The sequence below is a fragment of the Quercus suber genome, unplaced genomic scaffold (genome assembly GCF_002906115.3).
Source record: "Quercus suber isolate HL8 unplaced genomic scaffold, Cork oak 2.0 scaffold_286, whole genome shotgun sequence".
Classification (NCBI taxonomy): domain Eukaryota; kingdom Viridiplantae; phylum Streptophyta; class Magnoliopsida; order Fagales; family Fagaceae; genus Quercus; species Quercus suber.
The window spans coordinates 300899-314203 of record NW_027069742.1 but is presented as its reverse complement, the minus strand read 5'-3'; the positions used below and the strand labels follow the sequence as shown (position 1 = coordinate 314203).

Genomic DNA, 13305 nt, shown 5'->3' with positions numbered 1-13305 from the left:
TTTGTCGTTGTTAGAAATTGGGCTAGTTTTGACCCAATTCATAAACCATGGCCCATGAATCGTCCACATGGTTTTCTGATAAGTAAGTTTAAATCTTAAATTTAAACTAACTGATATTAAAATGAGTTATCAAGATCACTAGTGAAATAATTTAAACTTAACAGTTGAATACTTTTAAGGATCACATATCAGGAAGTGGATAAATCCCCACTAGTATTTAAAGTACTCCCATCAGTCAGATTAAGAACTACAGTAATATTTTTGTTAGTGGATCTGAAATATACACTCAAATTGTTGAGAAAGCTTAGAAGATTGGAATTGGTGTAATGGTGTTTCAGTTAATTTTGTCATCCCAAAAGTTGTTGTTAGATGATTTTGTGGAACTAAAGCACCTTCAAATTGAGGTTAAAATCAATTGATGAAACAAGTCCACCTCAACATTTGAATGTGAATCACCTGTTAAACCTTTAAAATCTCTTTAGTTTATATTTGTTTCATAAATCGAAGAATCCATCTAACATTATAAATATTAATGAATTCTATCAAAACCTGACTAAACTTACCTTGTCGGCCTCAAGACTGAAAGAAACATCGACTTGGAATGCCCTTTCCAAAAAAAGTTACCAATATCTTATGCAGGGTCATCTCTTTCTCGAGTATCAAAGTAAAGGATGGAGCTAGCTTTCTATAATTTTGCAATATATTTGGTGAATTTAAGTTAATACTAGCACCAGGAGTTGATGGAGCTGGCTCTTTATAATTTTGCAATATATTTGGTAAATTTAAGCTAATACTAGAACTAAGACAAGAACCCACATAATTTTTAACCCCTGAAATTGAAGGGGTAAATGATTGGGTGTTTTGTACAATAATAAATGTTATTCAGCAAAAAATAAAAAATAAATAAATGTTATGTGTCACTTTTAAAATTTTCAAATCTTTTTATTTTTATTTTTAATATATAGAGAAATATAAGATATCCTTTAAAAAATCTGGCTGTAAGGCTGTAGATATTTCCTATATATTCCTTTGTTTATCCACCACATTTTAATCAGTAGACCATCAAAGTACCCATTTGCAAAAAGGAAATGAACTAATCAATTGTCTAGTACCTTTGCTTCCACCTTCTCCAATTACAACTAAATTATCCAAAAATTATAGCTAGATCCAGCTCCCACCTGTAGCAAACCCAACAAAATTAGATTTGAATCACACCAATTTCAATAGGAAATCTATGTAATTCAACAGATTATGACTATGCTATCAAGAACTATGCGCTCTTCTCTGTGCTTCTTGAACATCTTAGTCTTACCTCTTTTGGATGATCCAAAATCTATACTTAGTATTTGGATTATTGTTTGTACAAGATTTATCCATTCTTCTTCTTCTTCTCTCTCAATGTAATGGGAGGTGTATCATGTAATTAAAAAAGGGAGAGGAGGGGAAAATGATTACTGAGGTTTAAATAATAATTTTAAATGGAATAAGTGGCAAAACAAGAGATGAACAATTAGAAATCATAAGGATTAAGATTCAAGTATTCAAGAGAGAGTTTCAAACACATATACTTAGATTATGTTATAGTAGAATTCAATCTTAGATGAAATTAATAAATAAATAAAAATATCACAAGTGACATGGCAATCCAAGTAAAAAATATATATTTTTTTGAGCAAATCCAAGTAAAATAAATTTAAGCCAAATAAAATTCCCAACAAATAGCATTTATTTGGTTAAATTCAATATGGGAACATTTAACCACAAAAGTGACCAAACTACACATGGCATTATGATGGCAATGTGACTAATAAACTAAATGTTATAATCTTTTATAGTTATAACGTGATTACATGAATCAAAGATTCCAATAATCTAACATTACAATGCAATATAATATTACGCGAACCAAATGTTGGTAACTCCATTGTAAAATTCCATTTAACCTATTGTGAAATGAGTGAGTTAGATTTTGTCACGTCATCAAAATTTTAAATAGATACTAAAACAAAGTTAGTAAATTTTTATTTAAATAGATACTAAAATAATGTTAGTCAATATTTATTTAAGGATCCTCTTAATGGGTGCTTTTAAAACATTTGTTAATGAACCATTTTTGGAACATTTTTTGTTCTACTTTTATGAGAAATATAAAAAGCTGTAAAAAAAAAAATCAATTACTTTTTTCTTTTCTCATAAAAAGTTTTTAAAAATATTCCAAAACAAATGCTTTAGGTCATCGGTTAACTTTTTCCTTTTATTTAAAGTGAAAAGTTAACGGAATAATTTAAGAGTATTAATTTATGAAATATTTTTGAAAATTTTTTATGAGAAAAAAAAGTAATTAATTTTTTTAACTGCATTTTATATTTTCAATAAAAATGATGTCAAAATTTTCTAAAAATAGTTTATTAACGATTATCATTGGGGCAATCCGTTACCAATACATTAATATAAATAGGAATGTGATAAAATCCAACATGGGAGTATGATCTTAATATTAATTTAATGCAACTTGTTACACACTTTGCCACAGAGTGTCTCTCCCAATCATTCACTAACCTCACTCAGTTAAACCTTAATTATTTAGCTCAAAAAAATTAAAGCAAAAGCCAGCAAAGCAAAGCGAAACCCAAAGTACAATAAAATTTCTATAGACTCTGACTCACTCACTAAAAACTAAAAAGTCTCTTACTTCACACTTTTAGACACAAAAAAAACAAAGGCCGACTCTTTCTTACCTCAATTCAGAATCTCAGATCCAGAACCTTCTGTGTGTCCAAAATCTTCGAATCGAAAAAATGACGTGGCCGTCCGGTTCCTCCCGTACGGTTCTGACCTTGCTGCAGCTGTTGCTGTTGTACTTTGCGTGCAGTGAGTACGAGACGGTACAAGCGTCGGTTCACGAATACTCCGGCGACAGATTCGTCGCCAAAGGCGGCGCCTTCGTCGTCCACGGCGGCAGCGAGGGAATTTACTCTTCCGCCCCTTCTCACCGCAATTCCACCTCCCTCACCGACAACGGCGACTCGTACATTCGGTAATTTTTGAAGAATCTGTGCTTAATTTTTGTTTCAATTATGTGTATTTTATTGAGATCTGGTGCGAAAATGTGTGTGTGAGTTTGATGCGAACTGAAATTTAGGGGGATGAGATTTGTTGAGTATATGAAGTATGAGCAATACGATAATGACTGAATTACGCTTTTGAAGAATATAAATGAATACTCGGATTCTTGCACTAAGTCAAAATTTCATTTCTGTCAATCTAACTGTTAATCTGTTGAATTTGGTGAATAAAATTGACGAGAGAGAGAAAATGATGGAAGAGTGATTTGATTCAAGTCGAGGGAATGAAAGTAAGATCTGAAATAACACCTTTAGAAGTAGTAAAAAAAAAGGACATGTTAATTAAGGAGATTATTGAGAGTATGGTTTTGGATAAGATAGAATGGCGCAAAAGAATACACGTGAATGAATCCGATTAGTTTGTTGAGGATATATTCTTGACCTTGTAGATCTGGAACTAAGGCTTTGGGTGTGTTTGTATAAACGGTTGCAAAATTGTGTTTTGAGTTTAAAATGAGCGTTTATAAAAAAGTTACGAGTAGTTGCTGTTGCAAAATAGAGTTTTGGGGTTTTAAAAACGCTCTTTTAGGCTCCCAAAACACCTAACCAAACGGATCCTTTGTATTGTTGTAGTTGAGCGAAATTGATCACAACTTGAGAGCCTCTAATAAATAATTTTTTTCCATGAATTAATGAAGTTAAAAAAGTGAAGTTGTTACATGATTTAACTGCGGAATTTGTATGAAATAAAGAAAAGGAGTGTGTGTTCTCTCAACATGCTGTTTATAATATGTGAGAAATTTTTTGAATTTTTGTAATGGCGAGAGCATTAGTGTTCTACTGATAAGGGTGATGCAGTTTTAAGTATAGCTTTTAATGAAGTTGATGGTGTTCATTTTACACTAAGAGAAATATATTGATAGAACTAGCATACTCTTTTAACATTTTTCAAAATTTCTCTCTTGCATTATGGTCTCCATGTTTGAATTATTTGTTCCCAATGCCTGACCTTATGTGGTAATATGAAACCAGTTTTGAGAAGGTTAAATTCCGGAGAGGCAAGGAATTGGCTAACTTCAGCTCGGGGTTGCTGCACGCCATTGTTTTTGAGGTGGAAGATAGAGAGACAATTGGGGGTTCAGCCTATGGGGGTCAAAGAGCTGTTTGTTGCACAGCAGATCTTGCAAAACTAGGTGTCTGTTCAGAAGGAGAAATCATTCACCGCCCATCTACTGAGAACCCTGGTTGGCCCAAAGTTTTTGGTGTCTCATTTGATTTAGATGAAGAAGTTGCAATGTTGCCATCGAAATCCATAGAGATAACTAAAACTGGAATGTATAACGTGTATTTCATTCATTGTGATCCAAAGCTTAAAGATTTGACTGTGGAGGGAAAATCAATATGGAAAAATCCTGCTGGTTACTTACCTGGTAGAATGGCACCACTTATGAATTTCTATGGATTCATGTCCTTTGCTTTTGTGATACTTGGGATCTTTTGGTTCTCTCAGTATGCAAGATTTTGGAGAGAAGTTCTTCCATTGCAGAACTGCATAACAATAGTGATAGCACTGGGCATGTTTGAGATGACTCTTTGGTATTTTGAATATGCTGAATTCAATGAGACTGGAATCAGACCAACTGGGATAACCATGTGGGCTGTCACCTTTGGCGCTGTTAAACGTACGGTAGCTCGTTTGATAATGTTAATGGTTTCGATGGGCTTTGGTGTTGTGAGACCTACCCTTGGTGGGCTTACATCAAAGGTGATCATGCTTGGAGCCACCTTCTTTGTGGCATCCGAAGTTCTTGAGTTGGTAGAAAATGTTGGTGCAATAAGCGATCTTTCAGGAAAGGCAAGACTCTTTTTGGTTCTTCCTGTAGCAGTCTTGGATGCTTTCTTCATTCTTTGGATATTTACTTCCCTCTCTGCAACTTTAAGTAAGCTTCAGGTACTTGGTTTGCATCTTCTCTTATTCATATTTTATTATGTTTCTTGAAGATCTTATGGTTTTGATGGCTACTTCTTTTGTCCCTCAATGCTAAGTAAGTGGGTCATAGGCATAACAGGGTAGTGTAGGACATGGCCTTTCTGCTGTGTTCTCAAATTGAAAACAAAGTATCTATATAGATGGATGCAGGTGTCTTGAAAACTCAATAACCAAAAACAAGCTATTTTTAGTGTCCATCTTTAAGAAACCATGACAATTATGACCCTTCTTAAGTTATCTGTAGGCTAAAGCTTAAATGAATTTTCTGTTTGATGATAATAGGAATCAGCGTAATGTTTTCTCAAAGTGCTTTGTACTGCGCCAACATTAGTGTGTTTGGTGTTGTTTTTGTAAAAATTAAGAGAACAGTAGAAGATTGAAATCCTGAATGTTCATTATTTGTCTCTTGGCTTGTAATCTTCCCTACACCTGTCCATTCACAATAGGCCCTGACAATTAAAATCTGTGAAACCTTTTACCTGTTTGTGCCTTATATGCTGGAATTGGGTGGGTTTTCTTTAAGCCCTAAGCTTCATTAATGCTTCCTTCTGTAATGCCTCCTCTTCTTATTTTGTATCTTAATAAACAAATATCTAGATGACGACTTTTATTTGCTTATGTGGTGTGACAGGCTAGACGGATGGTTGTTAAACTGGATATTTACAGGAAGTTTACAAATGCTTTGGCCGTAGCTGTTATCGTGTCTGTGGGCTGGATATGCTATGAGGTAATCCACACATTGGCACTTACATATGTCTAAGAAGTAAGAAGATTAGGAAAAGACTGTGAACTACTAGCATTTTCAAGAAAATTGTTTTATCTGCCAAATGACTTGTTTGACTACTAGCTGAATCTATATCATCTATAGAAACCTGGTAAATGTGAAAAAAGATGATAAGAAATTTTCATTAAATAAACTCAGAGGAACAAAAACAATGGTGTTAAAAACTCACCAGTTTTAATTGTTTTATTTATATGAACCTCCCTTTATATATAGTATAGATTGGGTGTTTAAATGGATTGAAGTTATGTTTTTAAGATGGATTGGAAATGGAACTAGGTGCTCTGCCATCATTCTGAATCCTATATAATTTTAGGACAGGTTGGATTGGAAATTCCCAAACCAGATGGTATGAAACTATTTTATTCTTGGATAACTAAGCTTTTACTTTATGTCTACAAAGGTTGAAAAATTAGGATGACTATTTGTTTGGATCATTTTTTTTTTAATCCTGCTTTCTTTGGTAAATTTGGTAACATGATCACTTGTTATATGATTCTCAACTTTGTATTTGCAGCTTCATATGAAGTCTTTTGTAACGTATTTCACAACTTTGTACTATGCAGCTTTATTTCAAATCAATTGATGTTTACAACGAGAAATGGCAGAATGCATGGATCATCCCTGCATTCTGGCAAGTCCTGTCTTTCTCTCTTCTTTGTGTCATATGTTCTCTCTGGGCGCCTTCTCAGAACTCAACACGGTAAAAGCCAACAAAAAAAAAAATTTCATTTTAGGTCCAAGCGGCACATATCTTGGTTAAAGAACTCTGTTCCCACTTGTTTTTCTCTTCTTGACAGATACACTTACTCTGATGATGGAAGCGAAGAGTTTGACAGAGACGATACAACTTTGACTCTCATAAAACCAGCCCCATTGCCTTCCAATGACTTCCGAAGTGCGCCTGAAGCTAGATCAGTGCAAGACGGCAATGGATTATTGAATGGGGATATGGAAGAAGACAAGACAGAGTAAATTTTAAACCCATCTACTAGTTTATTATTATCATCATTTACAATCCTCAGCTGCTCCCCTGAATCCAACGCTAGCAAGTATACAGGAGTAGGGATCATGATACGAAAATTCCATGTTGCGATTGTCACGTGACTTTTGTATTTAAATTATCCCTAGTTAGGTTTTTTTTTTTTTTTCTATGTATTTGTTAAATTGGTTATTGTATTGCTTATTTATTGCTGTAAACGAAGGCAGAGTCAATGGAGATTAGTGGTATGATTAAATAAAATTAATAGGTTTATTTGTTAGGAAAATTCCTTAAGAGAGAAATTTTGTTGAATGGAATGATGTGAATTCTGCCCAACTAACTGACGACTTGTGTATTTCTTCTTTGTCGAATGTCGTTTTCCTTTTTGATTCACGTAAACTATTAGTCTTCTTTTCTTTCTTTTGTTTTTAAACCGCACGTTAGGTTTGTCCTTGCAAAATTAGTGCATCAAATTTAGGGGACCAGCCAATGTGTTCCACGTCTACATCTAATGTCTATAGCATCTGGGTTCCACGTCCATAATTTGATAAATTCTGTTTGGGCTGGCAAAGCAAAGCATTGCTCTAAATGAGTTATGACATGGATGTCATGTCATATGATGCACGCTGCCGCCTTTTATTGACTCTGAATACTTTTATTTTTTTTCTTTCTTTCCTTGGAATGATTGGATGCTGCATAAAGAAAGTTAGAATTAGATTGTGCGGCTGGTGGCTTGCTTTAAAACGAGATGATTGGCATTCGTGCCTTGGTTTGAGCTTTGAGCAGCCAGTAGGAATGGACTTTTTGATGCTTTAATCCCACCATTAAGGTCTACTCAAGTCTCTCACGCACCTCAACTAACTACAAAGCAAAATTCCCTATTAGGATGACCTAAGGTATTGGTAGAAGATTTGAATCCCAAGTTTTCATTGAGATCCTTGAGGCCTAAAACCCACCAGATTAACGATTCAACCCTTGGGATTTTACCATTAAGAAAAAAAAAATACCCTCTAAGATTTATTATTTATGAAAAATGTTAACGATTGCTGATGAGGCATTGGTTAAGAATTCATTTTAAGAAAGTTTTGAGTAATTATTATCTACTCTTGGTGATATAATGCTCTCTTTCATTCATAAAAGATCCCATTAATTACATTTATAATAAGGTTCACCATGAGAGTAAGAAATTTCTCTGTTCAATTTCTTCTATTGCTTGATAAAAGAATTTGGACACAACATATACCGACTTGTCAAGCTATCCATTCCACCATGAATGTGAGATTTTCCTATTTAATCCTTCTATTGACTGATAAAATAATTTGGACTACACGTCAAGCTATCCACTCCATATTTCTATTTCATGATGCATCCAACTATTTAAAACTTCATTGGAAAACTAATTATAAAATTTTGATATCTTATTTATTCAGACACGAGACCTTTCTTGCAGGGTTCATGATACTTGAATTTATTTATTCCTATCAGTGGTAAGATATTCGTTCTTTAAATTAGGACATATGTGATATGTTAAATATATGTGGCAAAGGTCACAAGGTTAAAATAACACCCGCACTTTATAAAGAATGCACTCTGAAAGATGAATGCGTCACTCTCATCCTTGTATGGCTTAAGAGCTTGGTTTCCACTACACAAATGGTAGCAGCTCCCTATGACTACCAAACATACAATGTCATATTTTCCCACTACATTCAGGGGACCCTTTTACACCCATTGAAAATGTTTGATTACATTTTTTTACACATAATCTTGATTTGGTTGAATAAGGTATATTCTGTGAAATTCCAATAATTGATTATTATCTGCATATCCATATCGGATCAAGTGCAGGTTCATGTTGTTTTCCCTTTTCAAGTTCTCTTTTCTGTGCCCAATCAGCGCTCAACTTTTTGAGCTCAAGTGTGTCCATAGGTTGGGTGGGAGAGGGATGCAATAAATAGCTAAAAACAAATTAAATCCAATTATTTTTAGATCCAAAAGAATGTAACAGGACTAGGAATTTTTTCAGGTAATCGTATAGAAATATTTCAAATATGGTCCTAACAACTCGGACACATGTACACAACCAAAAAGGAAAAATAAATGGTCAGAATCAGAATTAGATTTTTCAGCTACTACTAGATACTCACAGGACATCCTGTAAGTAGAATCAATCTACCTAATTATCACACTTTAGATTGAGAAAAATACCAAGTAGGAACCTCTATTAGCAGGAAAAATTAAATCAGAATCACATAGAAGGTACAGAAATCAAACTTAAAAGTCCATTAATATATCTTATAGGTGATGCAGCTCAAAAGGAGATGGGAGGATTGAGCAAGCAACGATGGAAATACAGTTGCGGGGTTTAACCGCAAAATTACATGGATTTTGCCATATTTGAATAATTGAATCTATATACATGGGTTTTGCCCTTGACACATATTAAGCAATTCTCCACTAGGTTTTCTATGAGATTATCCAATTTCCAATTTGTTCTCATGAAGGCCAGAAACTTAACATGGTACAGAAGTCAGTCGAAGCTTGAAAAGGAAACGGCCACTTCAACGCATGTTGATCTAAGATTCGGTTTCCCATATATGCATCTTAACAAAGGGCAAAAATACAACATGGTATTAAGAGTCATCTGAAGCTATAAAAAGGAAACTGCTTGCTGACATTATAGAGCAAAAGAAAACACACATGCAACAGTGCGAATATAAACAAATGAAACCAAAATCTAGAACGTGGTAACAACATAAATAACATGCTTACAGTGCAGAAGCATTCAGGCTGAAGGGACTTTTGCGCGATCCTGGAGAGCTACAACTGATCTTCCCAACGAATATCCAATGCAGAACTTTTTTTCACAAATCAGAGGCTCTGGAAATCCCAGATTGACCAGCACCACATCACCCAAACACTCCACAAAAAATTAAAAGAATTCTTCCTAGTTTCTAATTTCCCAAAACTCGGTCACTTCCCACTTCACTTCAATCCATTAGTTAGATCTCCTCCTTATGTGCTGGGATACAGGGTACCCCTCAAAGAAATCCAACACAGAAGTCTCCAAATCATCAACCGAGTACTTGATGTAATTCTCCGGGTGCTTTCCACTCTCAATATGGGTCCTGAACCGCCCCAGAAACGACCTATAAGCCGGGAGTAACTTCTCCGATATAGATATCCTCAGCTCCTCCCTAAGCTGAGCATCAGGCACCAACCACATGGCCTGATTCCTATGAACATCCTCGAACATGGCGTTAAACGACTTAAACCTCTCTCTCAATGCACTTTTCGACACCCCAGATGAAAAACTCCCACTCACATGTAACCCTTCATCCCTCAAGCAATACAACACCCTAACCCAAGTTGCCCTCTGATAATTCGTCGCGGCCTGCCTAAACTTCCCAGTTAGCTTCTTCAGATAATCATCCCCAATCATTTCTCTCAACTCAGGTGACCCTTTCACCTTTTGCACAATGTAGTGCACATTGTTCATCATAAACAAATGTGCCAATGAAGTATCTTTGTAGTGCTTAGACTTTCCCTCCAAATTGAATTGCAAAATCACAATCACCCAAATCAAATGCAATGCCAAAGGAGTCTTCCCTTCCAACTCATCAGCAAACTCCATATCAGGAGTCGTCGGATCGCTCCCGTATCGGGTTCCGGTTGACGGTTTCGACACGATAAGTTCAATCAAAGTTTGCTTATAATCCGAAATCAAACTTATATAATTCATCACATACCTCGTGAGAGGGTGTATCGTCCCGCCGGGCACCGGAACCCTAGACGGCTCGCGAAGAACTGCGTTTTCGAACTCCGATAAGATCCCCCTCGCCGCCTCGGCTAGCCGAGACAGAATCTCCGCCGCTTGAATCCGAATCGACTCGGCAATTTTCGCTTCGAAAACGACATCGATGTCTGGAATCAAAACCATCAAAGCATCGTGTAAGTCCAGAATCTTGAACAGCTTCTCCGGCGATCGGCGGCTGATACTGATCGCTTCGAAGAGATTGAACAGCTGAATCGCCGGACCTTTCACGGTCTCGACGAAGCACGCATCGTCGATATCGGTTCCCAAATTCTCGAAAATTTGCTCGCAGAGCTTCTTCTCGCTCGCGAACAAAACCCTAACGCAAACCTTCGCGGCCCGAATCCACCGTCGGATCTTCGCTTCGAGCTGATCCCACTCCAGCCTCTGCACATCGCCGATGCTCAGCTTCTCGATCCCGAGCCGCCGGAAACTCGTGTCCACCGCCGACTTCCGGACGCTTCCGTACACTTGAATACACTCCCGCAAGTAACCGGCGGCGATCATCCTCTCTGCGATGCTCCTCAGATCGTAGATCGCATCCGACGGCACCAAATCGATCTCGCGGATACTGCTAGTAGTTCGGTAACTCGATCTACTGCTACCAGCACCATCAGAAACCGAATCTCCACCTTCTCCTTCACCTTCCTCCTGCTCCTCCCGCTCCTGAGCGAGCTTCAAGCTCATATTCAAATTCAAATTCAAATCCTGATCGTGCTCGCCCTCGTCCTCATGATCGTCGACTTGACCGTGAGAGTGAGTCGACGAGCTCGGATCGGAGCTGAACGAAATCGACTCGGCTTCAATAGGAGCAGTGTGACTCAGCAGAATATTCCGAAACTCGTCCTCCAGCCGAGCCATGGCGATCCGAATCGTCGAGTTCAAACCGCTTTCGTCGCTGTTGCTGTTGCTGTTGCTGCTGCTTTCGCTGTTGATGGTCGTGGAAGATAGCGACCGTTGGATTTCATCGACGGCTTGTAAGTAACGATCAACTTCGTTCCGATCAGAATCGAAAATCATTTTCTCTCTGGCTTCTTCCGATGCGGTTGAGTCCCACCGTAGGATTATCCCCTCCGCTTCATCCAACGGTGTTCGTTTATCCTCCGGCGGCTCCATTAACTAACTAAAAAAAAATCTTAATAGTAAAAAGAGAGGGTTTTTGATTTTTGGTTACAGTGGTAGAGATATTTAGAGAGAAAAAGAGATTGGATTGGAATAATAGGGAAAATTGAGGGTGTGGGTATGGGTGTGTGACTGACTGACTGACTGTTTGTGTTTTTGTCTTGGAGTGTGGATTTTTGGAGAGACTGTTGTGCGTGTATGTTGTGTTGTGAATTGTATTATCGAAAAGAAAGGAGTGGGAGAAATGATTGACTTCAAAATTTTGACTTTCTGACTTTTCTTTGTTTGTTTGGTTGGTTAAACTGATAACGGGGTGTTTAACTGTCCATGTTTTTCTACTTACGGTAAAAACAACGTGTTTCTAGAGAAAATAATGATTAGGAAGGAATTGAATACGGCTTATTTTGTTAAAAATTAAAAACAAAAAATATTATAGTAAAATAATTTTAAAATATAAACAGTAGTCATGAGTTTAAGTTTTAAAACATTATGAGTCATAATTTTAAAATGTGAACAGTAATCGTGGATCTTGTTATTTCAAACGTCATACGCCAAACATAGATGCGAGGTACAAAATGTGCTTTCCAAACGGAGGCTTAGTAACACTTTATTCATAGTAAACACTTAAAAAAAAAATCTTTTAGTAACACCTCATTCATTTTATAGTAAAATTAATACAAATTTTTTTTAATCATTTTTAATAATTTATAAGAGTAGAGACGGGTGTGGGAGAGAGTGATTTTTTTTTTTTTTAAGGAATATATAAAATTCATTAAATATAAACTTTTGATTATAATCTCTCCCTCGTACTCGCACACACAAACACAAGAATATAGGGAATGACTTAAAATACGGCACACACTCAAAAGAACCTTCTAAATATAAACTTAGATGTAGAAGGAGATGGACTACTTCTTTGGATACTTTTAAAACTTATCTCATACATATATAATTCTAGAGGGCGAGAACAATACAATTTTTACTAATTAAATCTTACAAGCTAATGTATTATAATACCCCAAAAATAAAATTTAATTATTTTTTATGTTTTTGATATGACATTATTCACATTTATTATGATGTAGTTTATAGATCTCTTTTTTAGTAGAATTAGTACTACCTTTAGCATTTCTCAATCTTAAATAATGACAAATATATGTAAATAAACTTCAAATATATTAAAAGATAGAACATAGCAAAAAAAAAAAAAATTAAAAGATAGAACAAAATAAGTAATGTTTTGTATGTGTCAAAATAAGTAATTTTACTTGGAAACAAGCAAGATACATTATACATAGTCTTAGAGAAAGCAATTGTTTTTTCATAGTTACCAAAATTATCAAATAATTATGATTATTAAATTATACACACACACACAGACATGCTGCAAAATTAATCGAAACGACCCTAAGTGCTAAAACTTAGAAGAGAGAGAGAGATGAAGACAAAAATATATTATATCTCTCTTAATATGAATTGTTTTTCATTCTTATTTTTTTTTTCTTTTTCAAGAATTATTTTAATTATTTTTATAGTAACAATCGAATTCCA

The 13305-nt window shown here is 35.6% G+C and overlaps 2 protein-coding genes across 2 annotated transcripts; one reads left to right on the top strand and one right to left on the bottom strand.

Moving 5' to 3' along the window:
* Positions 1–2617: 2617 nt before the first annotated feature.
* On the top strand, positions 2618–7154 carry LOC112022936 (uncharacterized). Its single transcript, XM_065782015.1, has 5 exons — positions 2618–3037; positions 4098–5016; positions 5687–5782; positions 6403–6539; positions 6637–7154. Exons 1-5 carry the CDS (start codon positions 2799–2801, stop codon positions 6809–6811), a joined length of 1566 nt encoding a protein of 521 aa, XP_065638087.1. The 5' UTR covers positions 2618–2798; the 3' UTR covers positions 6812–7154.
* A 1924-nt stretch (positions 7155–9078) lies between these two features.
* LOC112025897 (exocyst complex component EXO70A1) lies at positions 9079–11946 on the bottom strand. Its single transcript, XM_024058580.2, has 2 exons — positions 9591–11946; positions 9079–9421 (listed from the first exon to the last, which is right to left on the bottom strand). The coding sequence occupies exon 1, from the start codon at positions 11746–11748 to the stop codon at positions 9817–9819; it is 1932 nt and encodes a 643-aa protein (XP_023914348.1). The 5' UTR covers positions 11749–11946; the 3' UTR covers positions 9079–9421; positions 9591–9816.
* Between the last annotated feature and the right edge of the window lie 1359 nt (positions 11947–13305).

Bases quoted from the DNA above. Each gene is read 5' to 3' on its own strand.
- LOC112022936 (XM_065782015.1), top strand. From the start codon at position 2,799: ATGACGTGGCCGTCCGGTTCCTCCCGTACGGTTCTGACCTTGCTGCAG. The intron at 5,783-6,402 runs GTAATCCACACA...TGTACTATGCAG, and splicing joins TGGGCTGGATATGCTATGAG to CTTTATTTCAAATCAATTGA. The intron at 6,540-6,636 runs GTAAAAGCCAAC...TCTTCTTGACAG, and splicing joins CCTTCTCAGAACTCAACACG to ATACACTTACTCTGATGATG.
- LOC112025897 (XM_024058580.2), bottom strand. From the start codon at position 11,748: ATGGAGCCGCCGGAGGATAAACGAACACCGTTGGATGAAGCGGAGGGG.